The 13,396-nt window shown below is 32.8% G+C and overlaps 1 protein-coding gene across 3 annotated transcripts in view; it reads left to right on the top strand.

Annotated features, from left to right (window-relative positions):
• Positions 1 to 13,396, top strand: part of Adamts19 (ADAM metallopeptidase with thrombospondin type 1 motif 19) — a 292,394-nt gene that overhangs the window by 230,282 nt on the left and 48,716 nt on the right. For all 3 annotated transcript variants that reach the window (XM_047555548.1, XM_047555546.1, XM_047555547.1), the window contains 2 exons: positions 7,881 to 8,038; positions 12,067 to 12,220. In XM_047555548.1, the coding sequence (XP_047411504.1) occupies positions 7,881 to 8,038; positions 12,067 to 12,220 (312 nt within the window). The remainder of the gene's footprint in view (positions 1 to 7,880; positions 8,039 to 12,066; positions 12,221 to 13,396) is intronic.

Below are 13,396 nucleotides of genomic sequence, written 5' to 3'. Positions count from 1 at the left end.
GAGATGGAGAGATAAATACATTTGCATCCAAAAGGAGAGAGGAAGAAAATGTGTTTATATTAACTTTAGTACAAGCTGGAGATAGAAAATAATTTTCTGGAGAATTTATAATGCAAAGCAACCCTGCATATGGATTTGTAGCACCAGATTACCCTGTGAAGTTCCAAACCCCCAAGATAACATTTATCTTAATATGGTTATCAACGTGACTGGCATATGCACATGTAAATCCTTTCTGAAGGAATGGCTTCAAACCCAGTCTTTAAAAAAATGTAAATTTCAACAAATATAGTTTAATAGTAAAAAATAAATAAATAAATAAATAAATAAATTTCCAGAAAATACAGAAGGAAATAGACACCAGAGCAGAACAGTAAAAATAAGAGAAAGCAAAGTGAAGCATATTATATACAGAAGACATAAAAATAATTATGTTTAGTATGTTTAAACATATAGAAGATTTAAAAATAAGAATAAGGACTAAGACAATAAAATTGAATAAACATCTTTTTAAAGAACCAAATTTTTTAACACAAATTAAAATAATGGGTAGAAAAACAAGATAGAAAAATGAAGAAATATACAGGAGAAAAGAAACACAAAATAAAAAGAACACAAAATAATTAAACACTGAAAAACTAAAATCATTAGTTAAGTGACAAATTTTCAGATTGAATTTTAAAAATAATTTTGGTATGTGATGCTCATAGAGACATAAAAATAACGTTCACAAATATTAAATACCAAAGGATGAAAAAATGAGATAAAAAAGTCACAAAATTTTTATAAAATAATACAATTAATCACCTAATATTGGACTTTTAAAATTCCATGAACTATAAATCTTTAAAGCAAAAATTGAGAAAGAAAAATTGACAGATTCTTCATCATAGTGAGAAATTAATGCCCAGATATCGAATGAACTGACTTCCACCAAGTATCCAGGTAATGAGGGGAAAAGTTACCCTATAAATAAAGGGTACTGAATCGACTATATAGAAAACAAAAAATGGACCTGGTTCCTCCCTCACATCTTACACAAATATTAAAATGGATTAGAGAGCCAGTCCCAAAAGCCAAGACTCTAAAATTCTAGGTTGAAAAAAAAAAGGTAAGAGAAAATCTTCATGACTGTGTAGGAACCCATGATTTCCTTACAGTGTAAGTGCAAAATTACTAATTCTTAAAAAAAAGGGGGGGGGGTAGATATGTTAGATTTCACCAATAACAAGTCTATTACTTTTTTAAGGACATCATTGAGAAAATCAAGTTATTTATAACATTTCCTTATTTCATTATAGTGTCTATAAGAATAATGTTTTCTTACTTCTGATATTATTGTTTTGTGCTGTTTTTCTTAATAGTCAACTTTTGTCAGTTATTTGACCTCTTCAAATAGCCAACTTGTGGTGTTATAAAGTGCCTATATTTTTAATTTGATTTGTATTCATAGATTTCTGTTCTTTTTATCATTTTCTTTCTTCTATTTGCTTTGGATTTAAATTGCTCTTTTCTTCTAGCATAAGTAGACACGGGGTTAATTTTGGTTTCTTCTTGTTTGTCTGTATGACAATTAAAAGCTATAAAATTGCCTCTAAGTGTGCTTTAGTTTAATTCTATGATGTAATTTTAGTTCAAACTATTTTCATATTATCACTGTGATTTCTACTTTGATCCATGATTTGTTTATAAATGCATTGTTTAATTTTAAAGTATTTTTATTTTTAAGTAGATCTTTTGTTATGAATTTCTAGTTTATGTTCATTGTAGTAAGAGACTATACTCAGTGTGATTTCACTTGAGTTTGAGACTTACTTTTATGACCTGAGGCTTTTATTAGTTAATGTTTCATCTATTTGTACTTGAAAAAAATGGCATCCTATAATTGCTGGCTGCAGTCTTCTCAAAATATCAGTTAGGCCCATTTCGTTCAAGTCTTTTTCTGGATTCTTTTTTTTTTTGCAGTACTGGGGATTGAATCCATGGCCTCACATGTGCTAGGCAAGTGCTACCAAGTTACGTCCTCTTCTCTTTTTATTTTATTTTGAGAAAGGGCCTCACTAAGATGCCCAGGCTGGTGTCAAACTTGCTTCAGCCTTTTGAGTATCTGACATTACAGTAGTACACAAACCTGCCCAGCTGTGTCTTCTATATTCTTACTGATATTTTCTTATTTCATCAATTAAGGGAAGTAATGAAATCTCCAACTCAGATTATGGATTCGTCTAGGTCTCCTTTCAATTATATCAGATTTTGTTTTATGCATTTTGGTGCCTCATCATATACTTAAGATCCTTAGGTCTCCTTAATAAATGTTGTATCATTTTAAGTTTAAATGAATGTTAATATAAATCATGTATCTTAAAATGTCCTTTTCATCTCTGAAAGTATTCATTATCATGAGGTTCATGCTGATGTAACACAGTGAGTTCTTTTTTTCATCATTATTATCAGTCTTGCAAGCTTCAGTTTTTTCAATCCTTTCACTTTTAATCTGCTCATGTCTTTGTTCAAGTGCACTTTCGTAATTGAATGTAGTGTGGACTTTCATTTTCTCTAACCTAACAGAATCTCCCTTTTGACCAATGTCCTTAGTCCATTTAAACACCATATAATAATGGACATGTTGGGCTTGTTTCTCTTTGCTTCATCTCTTTTTCGTCCCCTTTTTTTTTTTTTGGGGCTACACTTAGATTAAATATTTGTAAGTATTCCATTTTGTCTCTCTTCCTTTGTTAGAGTTCTTTATTACATTTAATTGATTGATCTACCGTTTACAATGTGTATTTTAACCTATTATAGTCTCCTTTCAAATTATATTATACTGCTATATGATGGAAACTCTTCAATAGAGTGTACCTCACTTTTCCCTTCTTTTTACTATTACACATTTTATTTCCATATTTCATATAATCAATTTATTTCTACATGCCTTTCAGCATTATCATATTAAACATGTCCAGCATCCAATAAAAAATAACCATACGTGTGATGTCAGAAAATGTGACCAAACATAACCAAGGGAAAAAGATCTGTCAATAAAACAAAAATGAAGTAAATACCATTGTAATCATTTTGCTTTAGTCAATTACACTATTAATGACTTTTACTAAAATGAGTATCTTACATTTTTATACATTTGCTGATACCAACATTCTCCTTTCATTCACATAGAAATGTTTCTATCAGAAACCATTTTCTTCTAGCCTGAAGAACGTCCTTTAACATTTTTTGTAGAGCAAATCTAATGGCATTTTATTTTTCAGGTTTTGTTTATCTGAAAATATATTTATTTTACCTTTGTGTTTGAAGGATATTTTCACTGTATATGGAATTCTAGATTTTATTTGCTTTCATCATTTTACATATTGTATTCATTATCTTCTGGTTTACGTTGGTTCTGATGGTTTACCTAATGAATACTTAAATCCTTTTATCCCTGTATATAATATGTCTTTTTCTCTATCTGACCACTTTGAACAGTGTTCTTTCTATCACCGTTATTCTTGAATGGTTTCCTTTGTACTTATTCTGCATGAATTCTTTTGTACCTTTTATATCTGTGAGTTCATAGTTTTTATCAATTATAAAATATTTTTGAGCACTATATCTTCAAATAATTTGTATGCTCCAACTCCCTTTCCTGGGATTCCTGTTACACATATTTGTCTACCAGGTGTTTCCCATGGATCATTGGTAATCTGTTATTTTCTTTTTTCAATCTTTTTCCTGTCTGAATTTTGGTTAGTTTTTATTCCATTAGCTGGTTTTCCAATTTTTAAGTTGTTTTTACACTGTCTAATATTCACTTTCACCTCTTCAGTGAATCTATTTTTATAGACATTGTATTTCTATTCTGAAAAATTTAATAAAATTTCATGCTTATTTTCATGGCTTATGTTACTCTTCAATGTCAAATATTTTTCTTTAAATTCATGTGCATGCTAAACATACTTATAATTGCCCTTTAATCCACCAGGTCCATCATTTCTATTGTTCCTGAATTTCATTTTATTGACTGACTTTTTTTCTCTTGGTTTTTTCTGACTTTTTTTGTGTGTATAGTGAGTTTTTATTGGATGCTGGACATGATTTATAAGCTATTGCTAAATGGTTATATTTTGTTATCTTTTTCTTTTTAATCTTTATTTGGTTTATTTAGTTTATTTGTGGTACTGGGGATTGAACCCATTGCCTCACCTGTCCTAGGCAAACACTCTTACCACTGAGCCACAACCCCAACCCCTATTTTGTTATTCTTTATTATTGAGTATTGAATTTCATTTTGCTGGACAGTTAATTTTCTTTCAAATCAGCCAGAGTTGTTGAATCTTTTTTCAAGTTTGGTAGCATGGATCTAAAGTAGCCTTTCTTCTAGGACCACTTAAGACTTACTTCTGGTAGCTTCTCTACTGAAGACCATGTGTTCAAATAGATCTCTGCATAGAACTCATGTATCTTCCATCCCTTCTTGAGCTCCAGGGGTTGTAAAGTTTAGAGGTACCCAGTAGTAGTTACCTTCCCAGTTTTTGGGAATCACACCCCCACTTGAGTGAAGTTGAATATCAGCCACGGGCTCCAAGGACCCTTTTGTAGGTTTTTGGAGCGCCTCATGTGGCTCACTCTTCTCTTCTCCCACCCATCATTAAACCGACACCAGGCGCCTCAGCCAATCTCAGCTCCATTCTGTGTCCTCCTCTCACTGAAGTCCTCATCATCTCTGTGTTCTACTTGGGTTCAACCACCCGGTGAGGAGTCCAGTAAATATCTTCAAGCAGAAAGCCAAGCAATTTTGACATCATATCATTTATTCTCCATCCCTTGGGTATGAGACTTCTCTGTTGTCAGGAATCCAATGTTTGAGAACAATTGTTTCATACATTGTCTAGTTTTCTAGTTGTTTATGGTGGGAAAGCTAAAGCAATTCCAGTCAAGGCTCAAAGCTGTATTCCTGAAAACACAATTTTAAAGTTAAAACAAAAACAAAGACTAAGAAATTTACATGCCCAAGTTACTGATTTTCCTTGTGAGATGACTATTAAGCTAATAAAATTTGTGGATTTGCATGTTTATGTGTGTGCCATTTTCTGGGGAATGCTGAATGCCAGAAATATGAATTAAGTCTGAATATCATACTCTAACAACCCCAAGAGGTTTCTTAAGAAATTTTTATTAGAGATTTTCAGGACATATTCCTTTGTAATTGTGCCCTGAAAATGTCTTGAAATACAGTGGGAAAAATGAGATCATACTGGTCACTATACAAATCTAAGCCAAAAGGATATAGCCTATAGGGAAATATAAAGAAATACTTAACCTTTTAGGCAAATCATTAATTTTTTATCAAAATTTTTAACATTGTCTAAAGAACATCCATCTGTTGATTGTAATAAGTATTTTCTATTCATTTGTAGATGGCAGTAGCTATATTGTAAGTTTCCTTTCAATATATTCCCTTCAAATTTAAAATTCAAAGTAAAAATTAATATTTACATGTTTTAAATAACTCTGGGAGTATGTATGCTTATTTAATATTTCATTTAAAACACCATGTTAGACTATATAAATGTATGATAAAATGTTATTTGTTGGAAGCTGAGAGTGATGAGGTAAATTTCAATAATTATAATTTCATGAAAACATTATATATGGGCACCAAAAAATCTTGCAGTGAACCACAAATATTCTAACAAGTAATTAATATGAAAAAAATAAGTGATTAATAAGCAAATGCTCTGCTTATTTCTGCTTATTGCTTTGACTTAACAAAATCATCAACTTTAAAGCAAGAGATCCTTTTTTAAAAACTAGGTTGTTCAAAATTTAACTTCCACTATTTCTCCTCAACCATAGTTGATATTTTTTTTCCACTTACTATTTATCATCATATCCCACCTGTTTTCTCACCCTGGAAATCTAGAATCATATTTAATAATTTCTTTCACCTAAGACAATCAAGTCATGACCATATTCTGTCAACTTCACACCTAAGTAACATCTTGCTATTTTTCTCAATTCCTTAATCCAGGTCACCATTAATTCAGCTGGGCTACCATGTTCACAGTATGTGCTATATTCTCTATTTAAATATATACTACACCAGTCCATTTTTCCACATATTAGTTTTCAAAAATTTTTGTAAAGTTTTATTCTGTGTTTTATGTTGTAAAAACTCACAACATACTATAAAACCTATAAGGCCTAGCTATTCCTTCCCTCTCCAGCCTTTGGTCTTCTTGATCTGCTCAGCATGACTGGACTCAGGCACACTTGTCTCCCTGATCTCCATCAAGCTGCATGTTATGACCTTTACATTTGTAGTTCACTTGGTCTCGAACTTTCTTTCTACTTCTTTTATCTCCCTAGCTAACATCCTCAGTAAGTAACTTCCCCCACACAAGCCTTTCTCAACCCCCTTATTAGTCATTTAAATAACTTGTTGAATACCAGATTCTCCAGTTAGGTTACAAGGTCCATGAAGAGAGATAGTATATCTATTTTGTTCATTTGGGGACTTTCAGAACATTAAGTATTACTGAGTTATAGCAAATATTTAAGTAATTATTTCATCATGATTAAATATTATATAAGGAAATATTGATCTCAGCTTCTGCCCAAGACCAAATGAATCAGAATGTGCATTTTTAACATGAACCCCAGGTAATTTGCAGGCATATTAAATTAAGAGAAGCAAATGAGCCAATATAAGATTTGGACTTCTGGTTCCTAGGCTAGCAGTACAGATATCTCCACTGAAGATAAAATCAACTTGAATTGTGGTATTAATTGACTGGGACCAGGGGCATGGTGGTGAACATATGCAATTCTAGCAATTCGGAAGGCTGAGGCAGGAAGATGGCAAGTTCAAGGCCAGCCTCAGTAACTTAAAGAGACCCTATCTCAAAATTAAAAATATAAAGGAATTGGTATATAGGTCAGTGATAAAGTGCCCTGGGTTCAATCCCCAGTTTGGAAAAAAAAAAAAAAAAAAAAAGGTGAGTCCATTCCAATTTTTCTGAGGAATCTCCACACTGCTTTCCAGGGTGGCTACACCAATTTGCAACTCCACCAGCAATGTAAAAGTGTGCCTTTTTCCCCACATCCACGCCAACATCTATTATTGTATGTGTTTTTCATAATAGCCATTCAAATTGGAGTAAGATGAAATCTTAGAGTTGTTTTAATTTGCATTTCTCTAATTACTAGAGATGATGAACGCTTTTTCATATATGGAGGAACTTTTTTAGATTATGTAGAGAGAAATGAGAGGGAGGAGGGGGCAGGGATATGAAAAATGGTGGAATGAGACAGACATCAAGTACATGTATGATTACACGAATGGTATGAATCTACATCACACACAACCATAGAAACGAAAAGATGCACCCCATTTGTGTACAATGAATCAAAATGCATTCTTTTAACACAAAAAAAAATTTTTAAAAAGTAAGTAAACTGCAGTTTGTTCAGAAAAAAACAGAGAGAGAAGAAAAATTCATCCAAAGATGTTCAGAAATGGAGAAATGGGCTCTCTTAGGCACTGGTATGGGAATATAAATCGATGCATCCTTTTATGAAAAATTTGAAACTGCTTTTCAAAATCTTTAAAAGTTCAATTTCTTTGCCTCTGTAATTACAAATCTGAGAATATGGTCAAGGGAAATATTCAGATATAGTTAGTTTATAGAATGTACATTCAAGCATTACTGAGAACTTAAAGAACATGGAAACCCTCAAACATCCATAAACAGAGAATGACTTTATTAATAATTAGTAAAGATTTATCAGCTTAAATTGTCAGTGCTTTTAATAAAATAATATGAAGTAGGTATTGGTACTCATTTTTTTAATGCTCATAACACTTTCAAACCTCTTTATAGCTCTCCGAGATTCTGGGAAACAGTCAATAAATAGTGACTGGAAGATTGAACATTCTGGAGCATTCAATTTAGCTGGAACTACTGTCCATTACGTGAGACGAGGCCTCTGGGAGAAGATCTCTGCCAAAGGTCCTACTACAACACCTTTACACCTCCTGGTATGAGGGAAAGAATTGATAACATTGCATAAGCAGTTTCTCATGACAAACGATTCCTACTCTATCTTCTCTGATCTTTTTCCCAAATCTCAATTGTCAGGTAGACATTTAAAATTATTTAAGAGGTGAGTTTTTAGTGTTTTTAAAAAAATTATTTAAATTATGATATCTAAAAACAGCAATTAGTACAAATACAGTATCATGTTTTAGGGTCTTCACAGAGATATAGTACCAAGGAACAAGGACTCTCTTTTTCCTAGAAGTATTCATTTACTAATCAGATTGCATATCTATGAAAAGAATACTATAATATTGCAAATAACATTTCAAAATCCTTTGTGTAGGTATTGTCTGAATCTGTATAAAATGCAGTTGATAAAATGTTCTTTTGCTGAGGTATATATATATTATATATATATGTATATAATATATATATATATTACATACATATATGCTGCTTTATGTATTTATATATACTGTTTTATATATTTATATATTATGTTCCCATTTACCCTGTTGTTCCCATTTACTCTGTTGTGTTGCTTACTAGGTCAATAGATTCCAGTAAAGAATTATGAAAATTTGAATGTTTAGGATGATAACTTATGCTTAAATGTAGTAAAAGACTAGTTACATGTCCAGGGAGATTTTAGAGGGAAAGGATTAGGATTATGGGGCTCTGTCCAGGCTGGTGACAGGTCCAGAAGCCCCCTTTGACCTTGATCATGACAGTCAGTTCTGATTCCATAGAAGCCAGAGGACTGACTATACCACTAGCATGAGTTTTCTATTTTAGTGGCAAAAAGCAATCTAAAATTCAGACATTTCAGCACCTCCTTATGTCTACACATAAAACTGATCTAAGCCATGATCCATTGGCTGTTTATTTTGGAGTGTGCTATGCCACATTATTTAATATCTCCACACATTTTATGTTGACTTTATCTTCAATTGGAGACATCTGTGTTGCTAATGTAGGAGCCAGAGGTTCAGACCACATATTGGCCTATTTGCATTTACTCCTTTAAAGTGCCCACCAATTACCTGGAGTTCTTGCTAAAATGCACATTCCATTAATTTGGTCTGGAACAGGACCTGAGATCTGTATTTCTAACCAGCTTCTACCTGATGCCACTGTTGCTGACCCAGAAAACATAATTTAAATTACAAGGTTTTGTATAAGTGCAATCACTATGCTTTACCAATCACAATATGGGGAGCAAGATAAGTGGGTGTGTTCCTTCTTTTCCAATCTTAGTATCTTAGTAACATCCACCATTCATTGAGCACTAAGAATCAGACACTGGCCAAGGGTGTTTTACACTCACTGCAGCACATAATCCACATACTTGTGTGATGCGTATTATTGTTATTATTTCATTGTATATACTAAAAAGAATTATGAGAACAGATAAGCACTGTGCATAGTGTTGTCTAATCAATTATTTAACTGTCAATAAGTAATCATTGTTTTGATGCTGTCTGTTATAAAGCTGAGATCATTATACCAAATGTCCTTGGATAATAAATACACACATTTTAAATAATTATTTTAAGCTTTTCCCCACAATTCCTTTGTGTCCTACTCTATAAATTCAATTGGAAAGTCCTTTCTGTGCCCTGTGCCACTTAGAGAGAAAAAATAACTGACATTGTTTGAGCAATATGCAACTCCTTGTATGTTGGGTCACATACAATAACATTATCAAAGCAAAAATATTTTAATGATTAGGTTTCAGAAAATGCTATCATGTTTACTGACTTATGTAAGTGTAACCTACATTTTTTAAGGGAACAAGACCAAGGCTCTTATAAGGAGCCTCTACTTCAAAACTGTCAAAGCATGTATGAGAGGTCTTGGTGTTGGGCACAGGGAGCTTCATTGCTGCAGAATCTTTAATCTGACTGGTAATTACCAAGGTTTTTCCTGGAAGCATGAAGTATAATTAAAGTCAGTGAACTATGTCTAAAAGAAGGCATCTATGTGACCTGGATTTATTCAGTAATCCAAGGGAAACTGCACTTCTAAGATATTTTTCTTTAATGACTATTACAGACTCAAAGCTGGTACTGATTTTCGAAAGGCAATACCTCTGCTGCCATGCTTCCATATGTGCCCATCGACTGTAACATGGTCACACTTTCCTTTTTGCAAAGAATACTGCCAAATTCAAATGGTTTAAGAAAGAGCTAATGGTTTTGTGGCCAATGTCTCTATTTTAAGTGGCATTAGATATTCAAGGACAATCTCAAGTTCTATCAATGAAAAGAAAGTTTATTAGGGAAAATAGACATGTTTTCATGTAATTTAGTAAGTTGGCAAGTAGTTATATTTATGTTTATTTCATCATTTAAAAATTATGTAATAGTCTGGTTAAAAACCATAAACAAGTCAGTAGTTTTAAAAAATGAAGTTCTTTCTCTTTAAACTTATTAGGCTGAAAGTAGCCTATAATTGGCAACATCCAATGAGATATTTGAGATGCTTAAGCCAAAATAAGCACTGTGATGTATTTTGAATTAGTACCTAGTGTGTTACTCATTTGTGAACTTAAAAATGGTTTTATTTACTTATTCTTCTTTTTCTTTTTCTTCTTTTTTTTTTTTCCTTTGGTGTTGGTACTGGGGATTGAACCCAGGGGCACTCTCCCACTGAACTACATCTCCAACCCTTTTTATTTCATCCTCAGCCCTTTTCAATTTTTATTTTGAGACAGGATCTTGCTAAGTTGCCCAAGCTGGTCTCACACTTGCAATCTTCTTGCATATGCACTACTATGTCAGGCCTATGTTTATTATTGTATAGTTATTTTATAAAGTCAACACCCAATTCACACATCAAAACATATCTTGTATTTCTGTTGATATATTGAACAGAATTTGAAATAAAAGAAGTGAAAAAGACATAATAGAAATGCAGACCCTTAACATTGGACTCATCAATATTTTTTTCACATGGAGTTGTTAACTCTTGTCTGGACACAGTTGAAATATTAAACAAAGTTCCCTAAAATTTAGCATAATTTAAAAATATAGGAATATGTGTTTTTATGCATCACATTATATTATGTAGATTTCTTCCATAGTTCCTCAGAGTCATTGAATTGATATATTTCATGTTGTTTGACAGATTTTCTGAAAATGAATTTATAAATAAACATTGTCATTCATTGTTTCATTTGCATACATATATACACATAAACATGATGTATAAGTATGCATTATGATACAGTTCTGAGCTTGGTCCTGGGTTCCTGTAGAGAACAAAATAGACTTGATCCCTGCCTGTGGTTCTGTGCAGTACAACCTAGAGTTCAGTCCTTCCCACACATCCTTTATGGTTTATTGAACTGTTTATTTGTACATACATAAATGTACAGTTATTAAGTTAATATTTATTTGTAAATTAATTTTAACAATTTTGAAGGAAACAGTTTTTACTACAAATGGAAATTTGGTATACTTGCCAGAATTCAAAGTAAATTGCAAGCATACATGGAATGAAATTCTTGTCCTTCAGTTGGCTTAGGAGTTCTCTGCCCTTAGAGAGAGATGATCCCCAAAGACTCCACCCAAGGATAGAGGGAAAAGGAGTCCTTTGTGAACTTGGGGACTTTCTTTTCTTATTGGAGTAGAAAGATCACAGTTGATATTATACTGTGGGTCATATCTTAATGCCACATAGAACACACATTCCTGCCACCACTCCCTTCTACCCCCACCAAAGTCATCATACATGTGTCAATTCTTTGGAAAACTGTTCAGTTCATCAAATTGAAAATAAATGACCACATAGTTCTTATCTCATTCAAGTAAACTTTTCTTCATGACCTCTTAGGCCCAGAAGTAACTATGGGCTCCTGTCTTTTCAAAGAAATGATAATTTTGATATTTAAGAGTACTGTCACATTTCTACTACACATTAAAGAGGTATCCTTATAATGCCATAAGCATTTTAAAGTAGTAGTGTCCTTAGTCGAATGTGTTCTAGTTTGAACCATCGTCCTAATCATTTTTGTATGTTATAGGTACTTCTATTTCAAGATCAGAATTATGGTCTTCACTATGAGTACACTGTCCCATCAGACCCCCTTCCAGACAACCAGAGCTCTAAAGCACCAGAGCCCCTCTTCATGTGGACACACACAGGTTGGGAAGACTGCGATGCCACGTGTGGAGGAGGTGAAGGATTTTAAAATATTTCTCTCTCCAAAACAGCAGTTGCTTTCTCAATAACCACTGATAATTAAGACAGATTCCAGACCCCTAATCTGGAATTCCAAACGCCATAAAGAATTGGAAACTGAGTTTTTTTGATGACATGTTTAGTAACTAAGTACCTGAACTACTTTGTAGCAAAATCTGCCTAGAACTGAAAAAACTACTTAGTATTGTTACATATTTCACTAGTAAGATGAATCATTGTATTGCATTGCATAAATAGTAATGAATTTTGTCTATGATGCACAAGGTTCCACAGACATTGTTAAGGTGACTATGTAATATTTTTGTAGTGTATTACTTTGATAAAATCTTTAAAATTTTGAACTCCAAAATATGTCTGCCCACAAGAATTGCAGACCTGAGTGGAATGTAAGCTTGCTTTGACAGAGTAATATTGTTTGCTTCTGTGTTGTCTGTACACTTAAGCTAAATATACAGAATATGTGAAAAAAATTTCCCTAATTCCTTTACCTTGCTAATTTTTAAAAGCCTATAACTATTTTCCTGAAATTGTTCTCCAAGATTTTCTATTTTTGTTTTCATGTAGGAGGGCGAGGAGACAAAAGAATGAAATCACCTCAACACAAAATGTTAGACTAGGAAAGCACTTAATCTTACCTTTATTTTGTCTGTGAGAAACTTGTGTGCCACAGGTTACGTGGATTGTTGTTGCTCACAGAAGAGTGAATAATAAGGACAAGTAGATCCCAGATGGGGACTTCCACCTTCCCTGTGCATCAGTAGCGTATTATTATCTCAGTTACTTCCACTTATTAACATTTTGTAGAGCTCTGTGTATGAGATGCCTCCTAAGGACAAAAGTAGAAACCTCTACCATATAAAGGTATTGTGTGTGTGTGTGTGTGTGTGTGTGCGCGCATGCAGTGTATACAATATGTTATGGTTTGTATAAAGAAGTGAATAATTTATTTTGGGTTTTTTTGGTGAAGGAATATTGATATGCAAAGCTTAATGCTGCTGCAACAGAAGCTTGGGAAAGTGCAGAAAGAGACTGGCAGGTGGGAGAGTGTGTTTGGTGTATGGAAGACAAAAAATAAGTATACAAATAAATAACATATTAAGATATCAAAGTGTAAGAAGTATCTGGAGAAAAAAAAGCAAGGAGGGGAAATA

This window comes from Sciurus carolinensis, chromosome 6 (assembly GCF_902686445.1).
Source record: "Sciurus carolinensis chromosome 6, mSciCar1.2, whole genome shotgun sequence".
NCBI lineage: Eukaryota > Metazoa > Chordata > Mammalia > Rodentia > Sciuridae > Sciurus > Sciurus carolinensis.
Note: the sequence above shows the minus strand (reverse complement) of the source record. Positions and strands in the feature narration are given on the sequence as shown.